The 24,101-nt window shown below is 55.6% G+C and overlaps 1 protein-coding gene across 4 annotated transcripts in view; it reads right to left on the bottom strand.

Moving 5' to 3' along the window:
* Positions 1-24,101, bottom strand: part of VDR (vitamin D receptor) — a 30,079-nt gene that overhangs the window by 1,419 nt on the left and 4,559 nt on the right. For 3 of the 4 annotated variants that reach the window (XM_064638896.1, XM_064638898.1, XM_064638897.1), the window contains 8 exons: positions 13,525-13,602; positions 11,876-12,026; positions 7,213-7,343; positions 2,016-2,200; positions 1,722-1,845; positions 1,386-1,557; positions 760-911; positions 380-496 (listed from right to left, as the gene is read on the bottom strand). In XM_064638896.1, the coding sequence (XP_064494966.1) occupies positions 380-496; positions 760-911; positions 1,386-1,557; positions 1,722-1,845; positions 2,016-2,200; positions 7,213-7,343; positions 11,876-12,026; positions 13,525-13,588 (1,096 nt within the window). In that variant the 5' untranslated portion in view covers positions 13,589-13,602. The remainder of the gene's footprint in view (positions 1-379; positions 497-759; positions 912-1,385; positions 1,558-1,721; positions 1,846-2,015; positions 2,201-7,212; positions 7,344-11,875; positions 12,027-13,524; positions 13,603-24,101) is intronic. The other variant, XM_064638899.1, reaches the window with a different exon arrangement.

Raw genomic sequence — 24,101 nt, forward strand, 5'->3', positions numbered from 1 at the left:
CAACCACCCTCAGGGGAGGGTGGAGTTGGACCCCACCTTTCCCTGGGGTCCAACCTGACCCTCCCCTGGCACAGCTCCAGAACATTCCCTGGGTGCTGTCCCTGCTCCCCCCAGAACAGAGCTCAGTCCCTGCCCCTCCTCTGCCCCTCCATGGATGTTGAAGCCCCCAGTGAGGTCTCCCCTCAGCCTCCTCTTCTCCAGCTGGACACACCAAGTGCCCTCAGTCCCTCAAGGCCCTTCCCCACCTTCGTTACCCTCCTTTGGATGCTCCAACAGCTCAATATCTTCCCTATACTGCGGTGCCCAAAACCACCCCCAGTATTCAAGGTGACTCCCACCCTTTTTTTTGGGGACACGCCAACCCCTGGCCAGGTCCTACCTGGGGACAGGATGCAGATGGCCATGAGGAGCACGTGCTCTTCCTCGTGAAGGTTCAGCTTCTTCAAGCCAACCTGGAATTTCACGAGTGGCTCGAGCAGGTCCATGCTGTGGCCAGCTGGGAAGAGAAGGGACCTTTAGCACGGCTGGCTCTGGAAGAGGATCTCTCATGGAGATTTAAGGTCCTGCTCTGCCACCTGCACCCCCTGTTCTTAACGCTGGCCCTCAAATCCTCAAGTGGAAGAGGTTCAGGGCAGGGTCCAGCACCTTTTCTGATGGGTGCAGAGGGAATGGCTTTCCAGGGAAAAACCCATGGGATTTCTGTGCCTGAACTTAAGGCTGGGATGAGATTCCTTAGCGGGGAGGGTCTGGCAGCTTTACCTTGGGTGACGTCGCTGACCCTGTACTTGAAGTCGTTGCTGCCGCAGGTCCAGCTCATGTCCTCGAGGGTGAAGGACTGGTTGGAGCGCAGCATGATCACCTCGATGGCACTGGACTTCAGCAGGACAATCTGGTCCTCTGCTGACAGGTCCCTGCACCACATGGGGGGGGAGGTTGAGGTGAGACTTGTCCACGAGCAGAGGGACAGAAACCACCACCCCTGTCAGGGTCCCATCGGTCACCCCCTCCTGGGGCAGCCCAGCTCTTCCCTCCCCACGGTTCCTGTGTCAGGAGTTCTGCAGGTGAATTTGTCCACGCCCTGGGCACCAGCCTGGAGTGAAAGGGAACCTGAGGGCCCTTCACAAACCCCTCAGGGTGCAGCAGCCCGAGTTGTTTCGCTGACAGAGTTTGGGTGAATTTTCCAGAGTTTGGAAAGAGAGGAGAGGAGAACCACAGGAAGGAGGAGAGAGAAAACATCAAAGTAGGAACAGACCTGGGAAGGGGATAGAGCCAAGGGACAGCTGTGAAGGGGAAGCAGAGAACACGATCTGGCTGTGGAGGGCAGGACAGGATTCCCAAGAGTGGAAAACCACCTTGGACGCCAGACCTGGGAGCAAACGTCTCACCTGAATCCCGGGATCATTTTGGCAAAGCCGATCACCTTCTGTATGCTGTAGCTGACCAGGTCAGCCAGGTGTGGGAGCATGGAGAGCTGGGAGAACTCGATGTTCATGGAGGAGCTCTCGTCGTTCTCCTCAGAGAGGACCAGGTTCGAAAACATCCGGGGCTCCACGGAGTCTGGAGAGAGGGAGATGCTCAGGGCTTGACAGTGCAACACCCCCAGGAGGGTTTTACAGCTAAATGAGCTCCCACAGGAGGTAAAACAAGGGTCTGAAGCGTCAGATTTAGGTCAAACTACTGCATTTCTCCCCCTGTCACCCCCGGGGGAGCGAGTGTGGTACCTGGGAATGTGCTGAAGGCATCGGAGCCGAAGAGATCAGTGGAATCCTCCTCTGACAGGTCCTGGGTGAGGAGAGAGGAGGACTTTGTTGCCCCCCTGTTGTTGGGGTGGCTTCTCACGGGGGGCTGGAAGAGAAGGGCAGGGTGTGAGGGACAGGGCCGGGAAGGGGAGACGCGTGGTGGTTGTTCACCTGCTGCCACGAGCAGCGAGGGTTCCGCAGGGGGATTTTTAACTCCTCTCTGAGGGGTGAGAGGGGTTTGGAGCCCTCACGGGGGCGGGGGCGGCCCGGCCGTACCCGGAACTTGGAGAAGTCGGCGTAGGTGGGGTCGTAGGTTTTGCGATGGGCCTCGAGCAGGATGTCGATGACCCTCTGCTGCTCCTCCGAGAGCTTGGGCTTCAGGCTCTCCTTGAGCGCTTCCTCCTCCTTGCGCTTCAGGATCATCTCCCGCTTCCTCTGCACCTCCTCGTCCGTCAGGATGACTGTGGGGCAGGGGAAGGGGCAGAAACAGGGACTGGAGCAACCCCAGGCTGCGGCAGAGAGTGTCCCCATCACCTGGATGATCAGTCATTGAACCTGCATCGACCCCACCCCGCTGTCACCTTGGCTGCCGGGTCACTGCCTGGCAGTTTATGGTGCTTTTAGGCAAGGGCTGGTTGAGATAAGGCCACATGAGCACTGCCACATGCCTGCTCTGCTCTCTCGCTGTTTGCTCTGTGCTTTCCAGGTGACAGAAATCCTGATCCCGCCAGACTCGGGTCAGTGGGTTCGCCCAGCTCCAGTGCCCAGCGCAGCTCTGCTTGGCCCCAGCTGCCACCCTGGGTATCCAGCAGCACTTCTGCAGCATCCCCAGGGGAGTTCTAACCTTATGTTTAAGCTAAGGGCACACATAAACCCCCCCCACTCCCAGGGGTGGGTATTTATGGCTTGTGTTAGGGGTGATGGCCCTCAGAAGCAGCCAAGGGTTGGACTCCGAGGCGATACACTAGGACTGTCCCCTTTATTTAGGGAAGGGGAGCAGCCACAGACAATCTGGGCTCAAATCTTATAAAAAAGAGCTTGGAGACCTGAGTGGCCTGAGAGGGCTGAAAGAGAAGAAAAGCACAAGGGAGCTGCAGAGATCTCTTGGGTTCAACCTCCATCCCCGTAGCCGCGTCACCCGCTCCCGAAAGCGCTTGGTAACACACATCCACCTAAAAATAGCAATTCCCCTTCCTCAGGCTGTTATTAGCCCTTTCACCAGGGCATTACAGAAAACCCCAAGCGTGTTATCTGATGCCGAGGTGGCTGAGCCTGCCCTGCGTGAGGAGATTTGACTCTGGGCGAGTCGAGGTGGAATTTGGGCCGAGAGGTTGGCGGAGGGCGGAGGGAGCTGCAGCCGTGGGGCTCCGGGCAAGGAGCTGTTTGCTGTCCCTGCTCCTTTAGCCAACGGCATTTTTCCGATCCCTTTTCAAACTTGCACAACCTCAGAGGGCACCAGAAGGTCTCGGAGAGACGGGAATGAGCAGATAGAGCTGAAAGGTCACCTCGGCCGTGGGTGCGTTACGGCAGCTCCGCGGGGCACGGCGCGACTGCTCGGGGAGAGAAATCAAGAGTTTTGCCATCCCCCCTCCCAGTTCTTCGTACAAAAGCATCAGATCCATGTGGGCATGGGGAGAAACTGGTGGGGGAAGCCACGTGTGGGGTTGAGGAGGAGGATGGGGCAAAGCCGAGCCCTTGGCTGTGGCCGCGGTGTTGGAAGTGTCCCAAGGATCAGGGCCTCAGAGGGGATTCTTGCAGGTTACACCAGGCAAATTTGGGATCCTGCAAGGACTAGATGACCTTTATTGGTCTCTCCTAACCCAAACTATTCTATGATCCCAGGACCATTAGAAGGCATCCTCAGAGCGGAATGGAAAGATAAGGATGTTTCTGTGCTGGGGCAAGACTGCCGGGGAAGTCAGCCTGGGACTTCCCACCCTCTTTTAGGGAATCCAGCCCTCAACTAGGCTGGCAACAGTCTGGCAGTGGCATTTCTCAGCCTGGCAGGAGCTGTTTCTGGTGATGAGCTGCAAACCTGAAATGCTCTGTGCCAGAGGAACCGGCTTTCCCACAGGAGCAGGGATAACATGGATGAGGGATGTCAGTGCAGTGACCCCCCCTCCACTGCTTTATAAAGTGCTGGGGAAAAGGATTCAGTGCTTATTTGGACTCACGGGAGGATGGGAGTGGGAATACAGGGCTGGGAAGCGGCTCAACACCTACCCTGAGATCCCAGCTCCCACCCCAGCTCCGAGCTTTCCGAGCGCCGAGCCAGAGCCATCCAGCCACAGACTCCTGGCACAGCCGGCGCCGTGGCTGAGCCTCTGTGGGCTGCCCTGACCCCAAATCCGTGTGGAGGCCGAGATAACATCTGCCCATCACGTCCAGCCAGACACTGGCCCTCTGTGGAGACGCCACAAGGCAGCAGGGAAAGCCACGGCAACACCCCTGGGATTGTGGAGCACGAGGATACAGGGATACAGGGTGAGGATCCAATTCTGCACCCCTGGCCAAAACCAGGGGCTTGGAAGTGCTGCAGGACGGGGGGAGAGGGTGGGGAGCAGCACAAAGGCTCCATCAAGCAGGAAAGAGCAGCCAAATATAAAAGAAAAAGGAAGTTTAGGAAACATCTGGGAGTGCCGGAGCCTGGCAGCGACTCCCGGGCTCGGGAATAACACATCCCATGCTTAGAACAGCAGGGATGTCTTGGCTTTGAGGGCCACCACCTCTTTGGGAAGTGGAGGAGAGCAGGAGAGGTCGTGTCCCTCCCTGCTCACCCTCACCCTACACAACCATAACCCTTCCTGCTCCCCTGAGCATCTGGGGAAATTCCAGGGAAATTCCTTCCCACTTCTGCTCCTCTCCCTGGCTGTGAGATGCTGGTTTGGTTCTGGTTTTTTTCTCCTCCCCTCTGGGGATTTTCAGCCCTGAGATCATAAATCAAACCTCGTGGGGAGGGTGCTGAGCACCAGCTGCTCAGGGCTCCAGCCACATCCCAGCCAGCCTTTTCCTTGGAAAAGGGATAAGGGGTGCTGAGGGTTGAGTGGCACCACCTTCTCTGGAGAACACGTGAAGACTGAGAACACAGGAGCTGTTAAAGGCTGGGGGAGAAGGGGCAGAGACACTGGGAGGTGAATTCCCTGAGGGAGCCCATCCAACACCCCACGGCGTGGATCCAACCCCCGAGGGATGGGTGTCCCTTCCTCAGCTCCAGGCTGCTGGAAAAAGGGCAGTTTTGCAGGGAAGGAGTAATTCCCCCCCCCATTTTCTGGCCACCTAAACCAGCAGGTGGGATAGTCCAGCCCCAGACCCTCAGCCCTGCTTTACAGCCCATTCAGGCCAGGAATTATCATTATCATCCCAGGAAAAAAGCAGCAGGGAGGGAACAGGGCAGCCAGAGGCATCCCCAGGCTGGAGACCTGCCTTCCAGAGCGACAGAGACATTCCCAAACAACACAAACAACAGCCTTGTGGAAGACACCAACCCCCTCAAAAGCTTCAAGATGCCTTATTCCATCTAAAAATAACAGCAGTGTCCGGTGGCAAAGTCCATGGGAGGCTATTTTTAGTCCCGGGGGGTTGGTTTTGGTTAATCCAGTCACGGTTTGCTACCGGGGTCACTTACACGTTAACTCCCGTGCAGAACATGCCTGGCCCTGGCACCTGGAGCAAACAGCTTGGCATCTCTGCCCAGGCACTCTCCAGCCTGCCCCGAGTAATTAATAAAATCCAGAGATTTTTCTCTTCATCAGAGATCTTTAGGACCGTGGAATATTTAGGTGCTGCTTCCCTGCAAACCCCTCCACGTTCCGATTTCCCCAAGGACCCGGAGGCTTTCGGTGGCACTGTTTGTTCCCTGCTCAGCACACGAGGCAAGGAGCACCCCTTCCATTTTCCAGGCTCCCAGGTCCATGGACACCCCTGCCCACGGTCTCCCAGCAGGAGCTGTTGTTGGGTTTGAACCCTCCATGAGCACCGACCTGCTCCCGAGGAGCCGGGACGTGGAGAGCTCGTGCGACGCGGGAGGGGAGCACGTCAAACACATTTTGTTTTCAAAAGCTGCTTATCCATAAATAAAGCCGAGGAAAATAAATATTTGGGCAACATTAGCGTGTTTGGATTGGGTTAAAAACTACTTTACTTCCCTCTGCTGTTTGCTTAAGACTCTGCTGTGCACGTGGCTGGATGGACCCACGTGGCCCAGAGCTACAGAGGAGGAAAACACAATCCAGCTCTGTTGGAAAGGATAGAACTTTCTAATAATTTTAGTTAATGGTTTTAATTATCTTCTAATTCATTGTCTTAATTAATCATAACCAATAGATATTAATTATGAATAGTGTGCTATTCTTAAATTACCCTTAGCCAGCGTTTAGCAAAAGTTGTCACAAGGTGCTTTTGTGGGAACACAGCTCGGGAGAATTAAGTTTTAATTGAACTTAATTAAAGTCTTAATTTAAATTAAGGTTTTGATAAACTATCTCTGATTTGCTCCGACGTGCAAAGCCTGGGAGGGGAAGATGGATTGTTGAAGTTGGACATCTGGAATGCAGAATTTATGGACCACATCTTACAGAAAGCAGAAGATAAAGAAGAGGCCAACAAAGACTCAGCCTTTGTGTTGGAAAGTCCCTACCAGTGGAAAAAAAAGATACTAAAATGACTAAAAGTATGGACTAATTAACATAAGCAGTGAGAAATCAGTAACCAATAGATAGAACACTAATTAGTGAACGAGAACTCTGTAATTCAGAACCAATGAACATTAATTTTTTTGCTCAGACACAGGACACAAAGGGTAAGGAAAAACACAAGTCCAGTGGAATTTGCAGGACTGCCCCTCTGAAAGAGAACTGATGGGGGAAAATAACCACAAATATCAGTCTCAAAAACACCTACTTTCTGCTCTGAGCAGAGAGGATACAGGAAACTTTCTGCCCAAATCCAAAACACGCAGAAAAATGTCTTTATGTAGTAACTGATAAAAACATCGATATATTTTAGGCATGGATATAATCTTTAGGTGTCAGGAGGTGTTTTTTTCTATCTAAACCCCACAGTCAAACCCAAACTCACGCCTAAAATTTAACCAGCTGATCTACCATCACCCTCTGGTGTGCAGAGAGAGGCCCTCGAGCACGACCCGAGAAATTCAAGACGCAACAGAATCAACCAGTGTGCCCAGGCATCGACCACAAACCTCCCTGGACACTCTCACAAAAAGCTGATGCCCCTTGAGAGCCGGGAAAAGCCACTTGGCCCTGGGAAAAGCAGCTCCTGGATCACCCCAGTGCCCACAGGGATCATTAAACGAGCTCCCCTCAGATGATTAACCCACCACATCCGCTGCCCTTTGCATCCCCCTCGAGTCCCGGGAGGGTGTCCAGGTTTTGTGCTGCCCTTCCCAGCCCTGGGGATGGAGAGGGAGCTGGGCATGGCCAGCTGGAGCTGGGATGTCCCCCGGGGTACTCACACTCCTTCATCATGCCGATGTCCACGCAGCGCTTGAGCCGGCACGCCTGGCAGTGCCGCCGGTTGTCCTTGGTGATCTTGCAGTCCCCGTTGAAGGGGCAGGTGAACATGGCCTTCCTCTTCATGCTCCTCCTGGGGAGGGGCAGAAAAACACCCAGTCAGCCCCGCTTTGGCTCTCCAAGAGGCCGCTCCAAACCTCGGGAGGAGACGGGAGGACGAACGCGGCTCCCGGACGGCAAAATGCTGCCAAGGGGCTGCTGGGGGTGTCTCTGACCTGGCTGTGTTCAGCTGGAGAGGACCAAGAGAAGACCCTGAGATGAGCTCAGCTGGGTAGAGCACTCAAAGGTGTGGGGCCAACCCCCCTACGGGCCATCCCCTTAAAAGCTGGACTTGATGGTTCTTGTGGGGCCCGTCCAGCTGGGAATATTCTGGGATTCTGTGAAGCTGGAGAGGCTGCACATGTTTGGGTGCATCTATAGCTTTGAGCTAGAGGTTCAGGCACTGCTGGACAGTGTGGAGAAGGAGAACTTCTCACAGGGACACAGCCAAGGGGTTCAACCACAGATTAATCCCAGAATGGTTTGGGTGGGAGGGGACCTTAAAGCCCATCTTGTTCCAGCAGGGACACCTTCCACTAGACCACGTTGCTCCAAGCCCTGTCCAACCTGGCAGGTAAAGCAGCTTTCTGGATCTGAACAGGTATTTTGAAGGCCATGAGATGGGTGGAAGGATTGCAGAGAAACCCCCCCCCAGCAACAAAAGAGAGCAGAGTGGGGGCCGTGTTATTAAACATTTACCCACCTTTAAGCCTGGCTTTGCTGGAATAACTGGCTGGAGCACATGTTTGTGTGTGCAGGAGAAAGAAATCTCACTGCAGGATACAAGAGAAACAACACTTAAAATAACAAGCCTCTCTTCCACCAAAACCACACTGTGCCATGTTCACCCACCGCTGCAATCGGGGCTGTAAATCTTCCAAGGACAAAGGGTCAAAGAGGCAAAGCCAAAAAATCTTCCAAGGCAAAGGGTCAAAGGGTCAGAGCCAGAATCTTCCAAGGCAAAGGGGCAAAGCCAGAGCTCCCAGGAGGGCCTTGCAGCAGGGTGAGAGGCTCTAAAATGGCACTTTCCAGGCAGAGCTGAGCTGCTCCATCCAAAGGGCAGTTTCTCCCTTGCCTCTGGAGATGTCACTTGACCTTGGATAAAGTTCCTCAGTGAGCAAAGCTCCTCTCTCCGTTTGGGAAGGTTTCTAAAGGTGCCTGGGTTTAAATGAGGTGATTTGGAACGGAGGCAAACCAAGCCCTGGGTGCTGCCAGGCTGCAAAGGCAAAGTGGGGATGTTCCCAGGGGAAGAACAGGACAGAGATGCAGCTCCAGGAGAGCTGGAGAGACTTTGGACAAGGGATTGGAGGGACAGGACAAGGGGGAATGGCTTCCCCACTGCCAGAGGGCAGCGTTAGATGGGGTATTGGGAAAGAAATTCCTCCCTGTGAGGGTGGGGAGGCCCTGGAATAGATTTCCCAAAGGATGCCCCATCCCTGGAAGTGTCCAAGGCCAGGTTGGACGGGGCTTGGAGCAAGCTGGGATGGTGGAAGGTGTCCCTGGCCACGGCAGAGGGGTGGAACGAGATGAGCTTTGAGCTCCCTCCCATCCCAAACCGCTCTGGGATTCCATGAATCCCAAAATCTGCCACCAAGTCAACGCTGAGTTCAGCACGAGGATGAGGAGTCTCCTGCCACAAAGAGCCCCTCCTGGGGCACTAAAATCCCTCTGCAAGACTGAGCTGATGGGGCACAACCCCTGCACCAAAGGGGAGGCACTAAGGGGACCCCCAGCCCTGACCAGCCCCATGCAGGGAGGGTATAAATAATAAAAATATAAATATAAATATAAAATATGTCCTCGGGCTGCAGAGCCAGCAGCATGTAATTAGAGGCTATTTTAGAAAGGGAGATGCCAACAAAGAAGCTTTGCTCTCCCTTTACCTGACATGAATAAACGCTTGTAGGAAAATTAATAGAGGAGAGGGGGCTGGCAGAGCCCTCCCTGACTCACCTCACACCATGAAATCCCTGTTTCACCCAGCCACTGGCTCTCAATTTGGCAAACTTCGGCTTTTCCCTGGGGTTTCCCCTTTTTCCAAGATCAGCAGGACATCTGCTGCCCCAAGAACGGGGACAAACACGGCTCAGCTTGAGGGCAAGTCAGGATTTGGAGCTGAACGCCCCAAAAATCACCCACTTTGAGCGAAATAACTTGTGTTTATGAGCCTCTGGGGCCAGCAGGCAGCTCATCTTTTCCCCCACAGCCCAGGGCAAGGCTGGGGAATGCACAAACAAGCCGGAGAAACACGAGGCCCTCGGGCAGGGAAAGATGTCCCGCGTCCAAGGGCAAGCCAACATTATGGGTTTGGAATGAAAATTGCAGTTTAGGCGAGCCCAGGGCACAGGAGCTGCTTTGCTGCCCCTCCAAGGTCCCGGCTGGTGGCTCCCAGGGGCCCCCAGTGACACCAGCAGGGCTGGGGAGGGGCAGCTGGACCCACAGCGGGAGCTCACCACGTCTGGCTCCCGTGTGTGTTTTTATAAAGCTCCAGAACCAGCCATTTCGAGGCTCATTTAAGAATCCCAGGCTGCTAAAAATAACGAGGCTCCCTCCCTGCTCCACGCCAGCCCCAGGGTGGGAGCCAGCTCGCCCGGGCCTGAGGGGTTGGCAGAGCTCCGAGGCCGTGGGGGCTGCTCCTGGGGGTGGGAGATGGGGACAGAGCTCCCAAGGTCACCCCTTGGTGAGGGGAACTCCCTGGAGCTCTCGGGATGCCCACCTTGGGGGCAGAAAGTGGGGAAAACCTGCAGGAGGAACCAGGGAAGCTACGGAAGCCTCAGCCAGGGGGCCGTGGAATAAATCCCTCTGGCTCAGGTGCTGCTTCAGAGCTCCTGAGCAAACAGCAGAGCCCAATAAAAGGTCCCTGTTGCCCTTGGCATCATCAGTCAACTGGACTTTGAAGCCAGCAGAGCCGACAGCCTGTTTGTGCCCAGGGCTACGTGGGCCTGGAGGTGCCAATAAAGTCCTAATTAACGGGGTCATTAAACCCAGGACCTCCTGGGGGACTTTGAGCAGGGGGAAACCGTGTCCCAGGTATGTCCCCAAGGGAGGTGAGAGCCACCAGGGGGGTCCTGCAGCAGTTCTGCTGCCACCCCCACGAGCCAAGGCTCAGGTCCTGTCCCTCCACCACCCGCACGAGGCTCCAGGCACGGCAGGACCGGTCCCAGCCCGGCCCAGGGAGGGAGAGAGTCACCTCACAGCCAGAGTTCACCCAGCAAAAGCTGGGAGACAGCCCCTGGGTTCAATATTCCCACGATATTCCCAGCTGCTCACCCTCTGCCAGCCCTGGGAGTGCCCAGAAATCGATACCAGGGCAGAGGTTTTCTCAAAGATCCACAAGCTGGGAGTTGAAAACCAGCGAGTGGACACAGTGTGTTATAAACCCCGAGGCAGCAAAGGGAGGCACAGCTTCCCTGGGGCAGTTTTAGTGTCCAGGCTCTCCCAGCAGCAGAAAGCACTTCAATGCTGTGGCAGCAGCAAGAATTAATTAATTCAGGGGTTGAAAAAGGCGTGTAAAGATGCCAGTGTAAACAAGAGGAGAACACACCGAGACCTGGCTTGGGGAGAGCGTGCCTGGAAAGCAAGATTAAAAAGTAGCAAGAGCCTTAAATTGAAAATAAAGGCTTTGATTGGGGCATGAAGGGCTGGCTAGGGAGGAGAGCTTGGCACACAATGGTGTCTGCTCAGAAATACTGTCGCAGGTGAGGGTCCTGCACTATTCCAGGGGTGTGACAACAGAGATGGGGTTTGAGGGGGGGTACAAGAGCCATGTCATGCTCAGGAAAGGGGCACTGGCCATTGCAGGGGCCCAAAGCCAGTCTGTTGTCACCACAGGGATGGGGAAGGTGGCAGGGAGACTAGAGCAGAGCAGGGGAGAGCACCTGAAAGAGGAGTTTAGCAGCAGGAATTGGGGGAAATGTCGTGCTGACCTGGCTGGTGACTTCAGAGCCACCGTGGCTGAGAACAGGTCACGGAAAACTGTGGTCTGTGAAAACCCCCAAATTCCTGCCAGAGGAGGAGTTATGGCTTTGCTGCAGAAGTTCAAGCCCTGCAAGAGCCCAGCTCAAAGGTGTAAACCGAGCCTTGCTGGTGCAGAACACTTGAGCAAGGCCCTTCCCAGCCCATCCCACGTCATCATCATCATCATCATCATCAGGTGCCTTCATTTCACCAGCAATTAGTCATTCTCTCGCTTGATGCAAGTGCCCTGGACTGCCATGAGGATGGGTCAGTCCTGGAGCATCGCTGGGACAGGGGTCAAACTGAGCCTTCACCAAAATGCTGCCTCCCCTCAGCCTCCTCTTCTCCAGCTGAACACACCAAGTGCCCTCAGCCCCTCCCCTCAGGGCCCTTCCTCACCCTCGTGGCCTCCTTTGGACGCTCTCTAATGGCTTAAAATCTTACATTCTGGTGCCCCAAACACCCCAAGGTGGCAGGTGCAGAGCAGGACAATCCCCTCCCTCACCCAGCGATGCCCCCCCAGGCGGGACACGCTTGGCCCTCCCGGCTGCCGGGGCACCCCCAGGCCCTGGCACCGCTTTCCAGCGCCTCGTTCCCGGTTCCTCTCACCTGAAGAAGCCCTTGCAGCCCTCGCAGGTCATGGCATTGAAGTGGAAGCCGGTGGCCCTGTCCCCGCAGACGCCGCAGATCCGCGGCACGTTCCGGTCGCCGTCGCCGGTGGGGTCGGGCAGGGACGTGCTGGCAGCCCCGGGCTCCATGTCTGGGGGGGATCAAAGCCAGGGGTTTATTTTGTCAAGCTGTTATCACAGCGATACAAAAAGCCAGTTAGATGCAAATAAAGGATTTTTGGGGTTTTGGGTTTTTTTCCCCCTCCACCTTGGCTTTGGCGGGAGGAACTCGCGTCCCCAACTCGTGTCCCCTCTGGCTCCGGGGGCTCCTACCACCACCAGGCCGGGTCTCACGGGATCACAGGGTGTGCTGAGCTGGGAGGGACCCACGAGGAGCACCTCAGCCCTGTGCAGGACACCCCAAACCCCCACCCTGTGCCCCAGAGGATCATCCAAACGCTCCTGGAGCTCTGGCAGGCTCGGTGCTGTGCCCACTGTCTTGCCTGTTGGTGTCCCCCCTAAAACCAGGGCTGATCCCCCCCCACACACCCCGCAGAACACACTCACAGCCCTTTGTGAGAGAACTCCTACAGCTCACCCCACGCCCTGAGGGTTTCCTTTGCCCCTTTTCCTCCAGAAAGCCTTGGGGGGGGAGCAGAACTGGCCCTAAAACCCCAGGGCAGGAGGTGACCCAGCCAAGATGCAGCAGAGAATTTCCCTCGTGCTCTGACAGGAAGCGGCACCAGCTCCCGTAAGTGAGAAAATAACCTGAACATGACTCAAAATGAAGATTGTTTTTTTTAAAAAAGAAAATCCCTCACAGGGCTGTAAATGAGGGTGGGAGGAAATAGTGCTCCCAGGGCAGATTGCTGGAATGAGAACTAAACGGAGCTTTTAAAAGACTCTCCCTGGCCTGTGATATCTGCTGGCAGAAATCTGTCTATTAGGAACACTGAGTATCTAAAAGCACCAGGAAAATAAAGGTTGTAAAGTCTTCCTGGTGCTGTATCTTGGCAAAGGTCACCCCGAGGCTGTGGGTGCAGCTCAGCTCACCCTGGGAGCTCCCAGCAGCTCCTGTGCCTCAGTTCCCCCTCACAGAGGACAGAGTTGTCCCCTCTGTGCATCTCGGGATGAGAAATTTTGAGCTGATTCAGGAGCATCATGTAAGCTTTTTTTTTGTTTAAAGCCTGGCTGAATGTTTTCTCCACAGGGGCTGATACCTCCCTGCATCTCAGCTGCTTTCAAAAGGCTTTGGCTGGTGCTGGACTTGCCCTGTGTTAAACACCCTTTATCAGTCACTCACTAACTCCAGACAGTGAGTCTGGAGCAAAAATTAGTTGAGAGGAAAAAAAGAGGACGATCCTACAATTAAAGTCTCACTGCAAAGCTCTTGCTCGACCCAGGGAAGCCTGGAGTCCTCTTGGGCCTTGCCAGGGGAGAGCAGAGCTGCCACACAGAGCCCAAAGGCTCCACAGCCCTGCAGCCCTGGAGATGCCCCCAAAGCTACTCCAAGAGCTTGGAGTTTCCTCCCCTGAAGACTGGCACAGCCAGTGGTGCTGGCACCTTCAGAGAGGGGTCCTGGTGGTCGGTGCTGCCTGGAGGAAGCTCCCAGGAAAAGACAGACCCAACCCCGAGGAGAACATCCCGTACCTGGATCTGGAAAATACGCCATGCTCCGCTGCTGCACGTCCCAGGAGCTCTGGAGCTGGGACATGGAGCCACCCACACCTAAAAAAAGGCAGACAGGACACGAGCTGAGCCAGCCCCAGACCTTCCCGAGGTCGGTGACTCAAGGAGTGTCTGAGTGTGCCCCAGTCCCGCTCCGGCCCCTCGGAGCACCGTGCCCGGGGTGGGGTGATCTCCCAGATAATCCTGCCAGCTCAGGTACCACTTGTCTGGTTCCCACACCACCTCCTCAGCCCAGATCCGGGAGGAGATATCCCGGCTCCAGGCCACCCTCTGCGTGCCAGGGTTGCCACGGGAGCCCGAGGAACACGGTGGAGAACAAAGGGGCACAGGAAGGGGAGAGGAGAGCGAGAGGTGCTCCAGAGGTGTTCCTTTACCTTCAGGAATAATTTCCTATCGATTTAAATCTCACAGTCCAGCTTGCTGAGCGCGGGGGGCTCGAGGGGAGGCAGAGCTGGGTGGCTGCTGCAAACACAGGTCCTCATTCCGTGGAATCACCTGGGCACCCCAAGGGGAAGGTTTTGCCTCCCTTTCCACATCATTTTGTTCTTTCAGCAGCTCTGGGAAACACCACGCTGAAACAACCCATTTTTCCCAGGGTGCCAAGAAGGCTGGGACAGAGGCAGTAAAAAGCTTTTCTCAAGGTGCTTTGCCTTCCCTGAGCTCCTCCTCGAGCTGGGGGTGACCTGTTCTCACACCAGGCGATGGGTTGGTTCGGTCCCTCGGGTCACCCCCGTGTCCAGCATGAGCTCAGAGACCTAAAGGATGATGGTGCCACAACGCAGGGCCAAGGCAAGGGGAGAAACCCATGTCCCATGGGCAGGCAGCTCATCACACCGGCCTCAGCTGAGGGGTTTTGTGTCCCCCCCAAGTGCTGTGCTGGAGGACAGGGCCAGGAGACACCTTGGGAAAACACCTGCTGAGCACCTGGATGGGAACCTGCTCCCTTGGCCATGCAGAGCATCTCTCCATGCTGATAGCACCCAGAAAACCTCTTTTTTTCCTGGTTTAAAGCCTGGCTGAATGTTGTCTCCACAGGGGCTGAGGCAGCTGCTGCCTCCCTGCATCTCAGCTGCTTTCAAAAGGCTTTGGCTGGTGCTGGACTTGCCCTGTGTTAAACACCCTTTATCAGTCACTCAGCAACTTCAGATAGTGAGCCCGGAGCAAAAATGAGTTGAGGGGAAAAAAAAGAGGATGACTCTACAATTAAAGTCTCACTGCAAAGCTCTTGCTCGACCCAGGGAAGCCTGGAGTCCTCTTGGGCCTTGCCAGGGGAGAGCAGAGCTGCCACACAGAGCCCAAAGGCTCCACAGCCCTGCAGCACCTGGAGATGCTCCCAAAGCTACTCCAAGAGCTTGGAGTTTCATCCCCTGAAGACTGGCACAGCCAGTGGTGCTGGCACCTTCAGAGAGGGGTCCTGGTGGTCGGTGCTGCCTGGAGAAAGCTCCCAGGAAAAGACAGACCCCTTCCCAGGTGTCCCCCTGCCTCATCACACCTCTTGCTTCCTCCAGCTCTGGGTTGAAAAAGCAGCAGGTGGTTTGGTGGTGATGCTGGCTGGAGAGTCCCAGCTCTGTGCCAAATGCAATTCCCACATGGATGACGGGGCTGCTTCGATCATCTCCAGCTTCTTGGGAAATGTTGCTCAGCCCAGGATGGAAGTGACGTCAGAGCGCGGGAGGAGAGACAGGGGAGTTTCCCTCCACCCCCAGGAAAGGTTGCTCAGTCATTAAACCTGACATTTAAGCCTTCACTTCTTGGAAGTGAAGCAGAATAATTAAGTGTTCGAAGGGCTCAGCTCTTCCCAGCAGCACCAGAGAGGCCAAACCAGTTTCGGGGCTGCTGAGAGCGAAGTCGCAGCCGCCCCGTTGTCGCCCCAGCGAAGCCCCACATGGGGCTGGAAGGACCAGGCTGGGGGTTGAAATCCCAGTAAAGCCTGTGAAATCCCAGTAAAGCCTGTGAAATCCCAGTGAAGCCTGTGAAATCCCAGTAAACGCTGTGAAATTCCAGGAAACCCTCCCCATGTGCTGCCTCGGGCTCTGCGGGAGAGGCCGCTCGCTCCCAGGGAGGGTTTTGTGTTCCCCCGGCTCACACTCAATTAACACCACGCAGCCAAAACAACACGATGCTCCTCAGCCTCTCAGCGCCTCTGGCAACGAATTTAAGAAAAAAAAAAACCCAAACAGAAAGAAAAAGCTTTTTTCGGAGTCCAAATGGACCCATTCATAAGACGCAGCTGCGGCACTTGAGGAACCCTTTTCCCCCTTAAAAAAGACAATTAAACCATTTCCTTCTGGAGCTCCCCAGAGCCCTGCTATTGAGCTGCTTTCCATGAGATTCATTAGGCAGCGGACTTACAGCTTTCTGGGAAAAAAAGTGGGAGCTCCCAGAGCAGCTCAGCACCAGCCTGTGCAGGGGAAGCTCCCCAGGTTGCCACATCCCTCGTGCCACCCCTCACCTCTGCTCCTAGGCTGGAAGAAACACTTTTTTTTTTCCCCTGCAAGACCTGGAGTGGCTGCAGCTTCCCCGGAGCTGGGCAAGACCTGGCAAGGGCTGGTGGTGCCACGGGACCGGCAGGTTTTCGTTCCCTGACGCAAGTCAGCTCATGCCACCCCTTCCCCCGTGGATTTGATTAGGGGTGAAACCCTCCCCTCACGCCCCCAGAGCACGGGCAGAGGCTGCTCCGTGCCAGGCACATCCACACAGGCATGGAAAGGTGACAATTCCCACCCCCAGGGAGCCCAGACATTCCCAGCCTGCCCCAGTGTGAGGACCAAAGGAGTCACAAACATCACTGTCAGGAAGGTTGGAAAGACTTAAAGAGAAAAAAGAATCCCTCTCGGAGGAACGGGAGCTAATCTCATTCCCTGGGAGGAATCAAGCACTTGGGGGCTCCCTAAATGTTCTGTGGGGTGGGAGTGAGTGAGCCTGGGGACACACTGAACCTGATTACAGCCACCAGTGCTCCCAGTAATGTGGTTAGAAAGGAGCAGGAGCAGCCACAGCCCCCGGCAGCGAAGATCAAACAGCAGAGCAGACAGAGCAAGGTGTGCTCTGAGCCCTCTGAGACCCCCCAGCAGCACAGGGCCCCCTCACTGCCACCTCCAGAGTCTGGGAAACCAGAAGGGAAGAGAGGGACAGTCCCCAAATAGCCAGGTTTGGGTTTCCAGGATCATCGACGCAGCGATGCCACCCTTCCTGACTCCTTTGTAAAGGGTGATTGGATATTTGTCTACAGATGATTAGATATTTCTGTACAGATGATTAGATATTGGGAAGAAATTCCTCCCTGGGAGGGTGGGGAGGCCCTGGCACAGGCTGCCCAGAGAAGCTGTGGCTGCCCCTGGATCCCTGGAAGAGTCCAAGGACAGACTGGAGCCACCTGGGACAGTGGAAGAGTTTGGAACAGGATGATCTTTAAGGTCCCTCCCAACCCAAACCACTCCGTGATTCCACGAGCTGGTTTAGATGAGATATTAGGAAGAAAATCCTCCCTGTGAGGATGGTGAGGGGATGGGATGGATTTCTCAGAGGAAGCCCCATCCCTGGGAGTGTTCAAGGCCAGGTTGAAGCAACCTGGTCTAGTGGAAGTTGCTCCCTGCCCATGGCAGGGGGGTGGGATTGGGTGGTCTTTAAGGTCCCTCCCTACCCAAACTACTTTCCAAGAGGTGTCAGAGCCACCAGGAGACCCTGCAGGAGCTGCAGACCCTGCAAACACACCCAGCCTCCCCCATCCAAAGGCGCAGGGACTCGTCCCCCAGCAGACACACGCGGGGCAGGTGGATGTGCTGCTCCCTCTCCAAGACAGGAGCTGGGGGCTGGAGTCCAGGCACAAATTCCATCCAACCTGGATGGGAAAAGCCTGTTCAACGACCTGGGAGAGGGGCCAAGGGAGCTGGGGCACGGCAGGGACACGAGGGCCACGGGGCAAACCCTCGGCGCCTTTGCCGGGCAGAAAAACCACCCGGCCCTTTACAAGCCCTTTACAAACCTTTTACAAACCCTTTACAAACCCTTCTCTGCCACATTAGCGAAAGATCTCTGTAAGATCTCACGTCGCAATTAGGCAACAAACCCTTACGTGTGCAGGTAAAAAGCAGAAAATATTTGCAAGTGCTGTTGCCCCGACTGGAAGGAATGAAGTAAACAGATTTCCAGATTACGGCTCGGGCACCGCTTCAAAAGTGCCTCCAACCTGACTCCTCGCTGGCACCACATTTGTCACTCAAACCACAGAAATCAAACAGAGCCCCCTGGACCTGTGAGCCACGGGAGGCCCCATTGGCACCTCGGCTGGATTGCTGTGACAAGGGATTTTTTACGGGAGCGACGCGTCCTTTGTCAAACTGCCCTTCAACAAATAAATGAAAGCAACTTTTCACGCGGCAGCAACACTGACAGGGGGCTGGCAGAGCTTCCCTTGGGGCTGTTTTTGGCTGGCCATGGGAAGAGGGAAAGGGGAAATTCAGCCCCAGCCCGGCTCGGGCTCTGCCCTCATTCCGCCCCACGAGCCTCATCCGTGCACACACATCCTCCCTGGACCAATTTGATGCAAGAGCTTGCAGACACTGGGGCAGGTCTCGAGACCTTTTGCCAAGCAGGATGAGCAAGCCTGGCACACCCCAGCCCGAGCAGAGGCCACTGGCACCGATAAGAGCACCAACCCAGGGAAGTCTCAGTTGCGGCATAGCAGGAGCGCCCACAGACCCCTGGCCCTGCCCTGGGGAGCAAACACAGCCCAGGAGACAAGAGCCAGCCTGAAACACGGCCAGTTCCAACGCTGGTGAGGGGCCTGTGGGCACCACAGCATGGGAACTGGGGAGAAACCAGCACTGGGAAGGGTGGAGCATCCTCCGGCGTGGAGTCACCGAGGGCTCCGTCAGGATTTTGGGTTTCCTGAGTGGGCTTCTCAGTAGAGATCCTGACTGGGGGCTCTTCCTCCCTGTGCGAACCCCCCTCTGCGGGGGAAATGGCACGAAGCTGGGTTGGGTTGGATATTAGGAAAAGGTTCTTCGCCCAGAGGGGGGAGGAACATCCACGTTGGCCACGGAACAGGGTCCCCAGGGCAGCAGTCACGGCCTCAAGGCTGCCAGAGCTCAGGGAGCATTTGGACAATGCTCTCAGGCACAGGGTGGGATTTGGGGGCTGTTCTGTGCAAGCCAGGAGTTGGACTCGATGATCCTTGGGGGGGCCCCTTCCAGTTCTGGATATTCTGGGATGGTCCTTTGGAACCAGCTCCCAAACAATCCCTGACCACGAACAAGGCCCTAAACCTGCCCCTTGACACCCCCCCGGAGCAAAGGGGCTGCTGCATTTCAACCTTCCACGTTCTGCTGCTCTAGAGGTAAAGCCAGGAGAACCAGGAGAGGGAAGGGTGAAGGTTTGCCAAGCGATGGAGCAAAGAGCAGGGCAGATCAAACGTGCCCGTGCCAGGGCACCCCGGGACGGGCACAGCAGGGGGAAAAACCAGCCTGGCAACTCGTGAGCTCCCAGCCCTGAGTTCAGGCACAGGAGGGATGGGGGTCCCAGGTGTTGGGTGAGGCCAGCCATGGGATTTGGGCTCCACAGACCCCGTTATCCTCTCCATTCCAGCCATCCCCCTGGGGCTGGCACTGCACACAAGTCAAATTTAACCATTGGATTGACACCCCCCTGTGCCTCAAACGGGACAGGGCACAGCCCACCACCCCACTGAACACACCCTGGGGGAGGAAACCCCAACTAACCACACAGGCTCCTGCTTTTCCAGGGATTCTCCCAGCAAAGATCCCTGCCTGCAACCCCACAGTCTTTCCACCGAGGCAAGAAGCCCTGTGCCTCCCAGTCCATGAGCCACGGACACACAGCCACCCTTTCCCAATGCATTAAGGCTGAACAACAGCCTAAAAAGTAGCCAGGGATCCCTGGGGAAGGCCACGGGTGCCTCATTTCCTGAGCAGCCGCGGGAGGATGTTGGTCATGAAAGCCGTGGCTGGTTCCCTTCCACTCGGAAGCTGCTGCCTGCGTTTGTGGTTTAGGGGAAAAGGCAGCTGGGAGATGTTAGGCTGGACTAACTCAGCAGAGCTGCATTTACAGCCAGAGTTCCACACTCTGGGCCAACAGCCTGTTGCACTGGTGTCTGTGTGTCCCCGTGAGCCAGGGCTGGAGCGGCTGCTGGAAGGGGACGATCCAGCTTTGAGGTTTCCAGGGGCACAAGCGCCGGTTCATGGGAAGGATCCGGCCCCATCCAGCCCCCCTGTGACTCACCAAGGCAGCCTGCAGGGTGCCCTGCCCAGATTTAGGGGAACCAACCTCTCCAGGCACCCCAAATTCCCGTCCCTACGAAGCCACAGCAGGTCCCAGGCCCTGGTACGGCTGGCCCAGGGCAGCGGTGGGGTCACCACTCCTGGAAGTGCCACCACCCCATGGATGTAGCACCTGGGGACATGGCCAGTGGTGGGGGAACAGGTGAACTCAATGATCTCAGAGGGCTTTTCCAGCCTTAATATTTGATATTAAGCCTTAATATTTACAATTTTACGTTTCTGGAGCAGGAAGGGGAGGCTGCAGAGAGCTCCCGAGAGCTGCTCTGGGAGACACTGCTCATGCTCTCAGCCAGCACTGACCCTGCCCTGAGTGTTCATTAGCTCAGGAGAGAAGGAGGGACAAAGTACAGAAAAAGTTTGTCCCCCTGAGGGGTTTTTTCTGTGTTTTATGACTTCCCACAGGCTGGGGCAGCTCAGCCTGAGCCTCACCCACAGGGCCCTGACTAAGCGGCTTCTGGGACCTACCAACAAAAAAACATCCCAGAGAAAACGAAAAGCAAGTCTGGAGCTACCAAAGGCACTTCAGGAGGAGCTGCTGCTCCGTTTGTTCCTCACGTGGATGCAGTGGACGCTCATTTCCCAGCACGGCCCCGCTCCCTGCAGCCACAGCCAGAGCTGCCTTCGCCCACTGAGGTTGGATTGGAACTTAAAGGCCAGGAATTCCACGTGCAGGGTCTGTGCCTGAACTCAGAGGGCTCCAGGACAGCGATCAGGAGGGATGGCAGAGCTGGTCGGGCACGGGGGCATTTCCAGCTTCTGCACCAAACCCCCACCAGCTGCTGTGTGCAGGATCTGACAACTCCTCTGCTGTCTCTGCCTCTCCCACCCCTTCAATTTTAGCTGCAGACAGGAGCAGCACGTGAGAGCTGTCCCCCTCTCCCTCATTTTCACTTCTTATCACCAGGAGTTATTGCTCCAAGCTAATATTTCCAATGGAAACTCCACCTTTAGCTTAGTCAACACGATTCCCAGGCTGATATCCCCGTCGTTCTGCCTCCCAGGAACACCACCACTGCACCCAGCTAATTGCAGGGCACTGCAAGGACAGGGCAGAGGGAAAACTCTGCCCCAACGAAGCCAGAGCAGCAATTGTTTCCACAGATGCCCCCCCTGCGACATTTGGGGTCACCTGAGCCCTTCCCAGGTTTCCACCGTCCCCTCCTCTGGCCCCAAATCGCTCCTGGGCTTCGCCTGTGCCTCTGTTTCCCAATCACCACTTCCAAGGTAAGGGCACCCAAGGAGTCCTTTCCTCTCCTATTCCAAAAAATCCAGGAAAGGCCGACAGAAAGGAGCTGTCCCTACATGTGGGAAATACCACACTCCTTCAGAGCTTCTCCCCTATTTCGAAACATTTGCAAACAGGTTCTGCTCTGTCGCCCTCCAGAGAGGAAACCACGCCGGGAGCACACAACCCCCAGCAACCTGAACACTGAAACCAGTTCATTCAGCACCTCCAGCCCACCCTGGGCTTTTTGCTGGAGACGGGAGGGGAAAACTCCAGCTGATTAAGCTGCAAACTGCTACAGAAGCCGCCCTAGAAACAGCAATCTGAAGGTGTGCCCCAGGTTTGGGAGAGGAACTGGGACTTGGCTGAGGAGGGGAATTTAAACCTTGCCTAAAGCAGGTGTTAAACCAGGTCAGGCTCTCCAGCAACACCTGGATGTCAGGACTATCTGACATTGCAGCGACAGGATCCAAGGGAACAACGTGAAGCTGTGCCAGGGGAGGTTGAGGTTGGATTTTAGGGGAAGGTTCTTCCCCCAGAGGGTGGTTGGGCACTGACCAGGCTCCCCAGGGCAGTGGGCACAGCCCCAAGGCTGCCAGAGCTCCAGGAGGGTTTGGAAAACACCCGGTGGGCTTCTGGGGTCAGAGTTGGACTGGATGATCCTCGTGGTTCCCCTCTCAACTCAGGACATTCCAGCTCCTCTCTGTGCAAGGAACCAGCCCAGAGTCCAGGATTCAAGGTCCTGGGATTCACAAAGTCCCGACGGACGTGGGAAAGATCAACGAGAGGCTCAGAGATAGGGCCCTTCTGAGGCTGCCGACCTGCTCCAGTGGCCTTTGACACAATAAACCCATTTACAAGGATTCCAGGTGATAGAGGGACAACATTCCCAGAAACAGAGCCCTGATGGCTTTGGCTGAGCTGTGCTGGGAGCAGACTGTGGGGAGATGTTTGCTGCAGGGTGTCCAAGCTACTCCCAAACCCACCTCATCAGAGTCCAAATAATTTTTAAGTCCCTTGCATCTATTTGGCTGCTCCAGCTACAGCGTTTCCACTCAGTTATTTCTTAATTAGTTGTAAGACATTTTATTTCTGAGGGTGGGGAAATCCTGACATGGAGAAAGCTGCAGTTGGAGCAGCATGAAGAGATGGAGAGAGGTTGATTTGTGATGGATTAGTCACCCTAAACCAACACCACAGACACACAAGCCTTGACCAGCCCTTGTTGCAAGGCCTAGATAAAGGCAGGAGGCTTCCCCACCAACAGATTTCTCAGGAATTTGGCACTACAGCAAACAAGAAGTGGCACTGCAAGACTCTTATTGAGGGGAAAAAAAAAAATCAGCTCCCAAAATCCGGCACGACAGGACTGGAAGTCTCACCCCTGTGTTCCAGTGGGAAGTTACAGCATGAGCAGATTTTGGGCAAGACTGGACTCAAAAATCAGTGTATCCAGGACCCACTTTCACTGAAGAGACAGAGCAGGACCCTCACAGTGGGATATTCCCAATTTAGGAGGAAAACATCCCCCCCCCCCAGTCATGTCATCTCCAAGGTTATCCCAGAGCCAGGAGTATTTGCACATGAACATCCCCAGGGATGAGATGAACTCCCAGCTCCTCAGAGACAATCCCTGCCTTGGGCACAAGCTCTGGGAGCTCAGCTCGGTGCAGTGACACCCTCTCATTCATTACTTGCATTAATTCTTTGCTTTCTGCCTCCCACCTTTCCCCCCAACAACACCTCCCTCCAGCCCAAGCTTTCCCAAGCAATTCCAGCCTCCTTAAGAGCCACCAGCAGCGATTTTCCAGCAGATCTTTATCAGCTGATTAAAGGACAACTAGAAATGCAGCAGCCAGGGATTAACAGAGAGCCCCCGAGCCAGAAGGAGGGGGGGAAAGAAAAAGAGCAAGGAGAAAACCCAGAAGTCAGACCAAACCAAGAGGACATCCCTGTGTCACCCCTCACCAGGGAGGTGGAAGGTAAAACAATCCCAGTGAGTGTTAAACCTTCCCATGAATTGCTGCTTTTCCTTGAGGTTTTGGGGCAGAACCACAAGCCCTGTTGCTGCAGATCAGGGACCCCAAAGAAGGGCCAGACTGCCCAGGCTGAGCCCAGCTGAGCCCCCGGGCTGCTCTCCCAGGGCAGGAGGGCAATTCCCTGTCCCAGGAATTGGACAAAGAGGAGTTGGCTCCCAGGTCTCTGCTTCTCCCACCTGTCTGGACAAGCTGACAGGTAAATGGGGAGCTGGGCCCAGGCAGGGCACGTGACAGCGAGGCAGAGCCATGCCCTGCCCTGTTCCTTCCCTGGCAATTTTCCTACTGCTTGAGGAAGCGAGTGGGTGAGCACAGGGTTTAAAGTGGTTCCTCTCTCCCGAGAAATTGCTGGGTAATTCTGCTTTTCTCCTTGCCAGGGATGAGCTGGAACAATCCCACTCCAGCCCTGGAGCAATCCCTCTCCAGCCCTGGAGCACACAGTGCTCAGCCTGGGCTGCAGGAAGACACAGAAAAGGTGTTTTCCGTGCTCTGACTCAGGGGTCTGCGAGCAGAGGAGGCTGCAAAGCACCAGCCCTGAGCTGCTCACCCCTTCCTACCAGTGGGTCTCGCATCACCCTTGGATTTGGGCACCCAAATCCCTCAGATCCCACCTCCCATCCTCTCCCTTAAGTTCGTGCAGCCGAGGTCACACCACCAGCCACAGACACTTTGTCACAAGAGCCTTCAGTGGTTTGAAGTTCCACCACCTGTGACAGGTGAAATGAGCAGCAGGAAGCATTTCTGGCACCGCAGAAGCCCCTGGGTGTGCAAGAGACCCCAGGTCCACCCTGAGAGTTCATAGTTCAAGCATCAAATGGGGCCAAAACACTGATTTTTGTGCCCTGTCCTTTATGTGCAACAATGAGGACGGTGCTAGAGGCCACCCTGGGCAGCAGCAGAACACAAACCCAGGTTTCTCCTCCTCTGTCCAACACTGACCAGGCCATGGAACTCCCTGAGTGTCCAAGCAGGCAGTGC

Source organism: Pseudopipra pipra, chromosome 30, assembly GCF_036250125.1.
Source record: "Pseudopipra pipra isolate bDixPip1 chromosome 30, bDixPip1.hap1, whole genome shotgun sequence".
Lineage (NCBI taxonomy): Eukaryota > Metazoa > Chordata > Aves > Passeriformes > Pipridae > Pseudopipra > Pseudopipra pipra.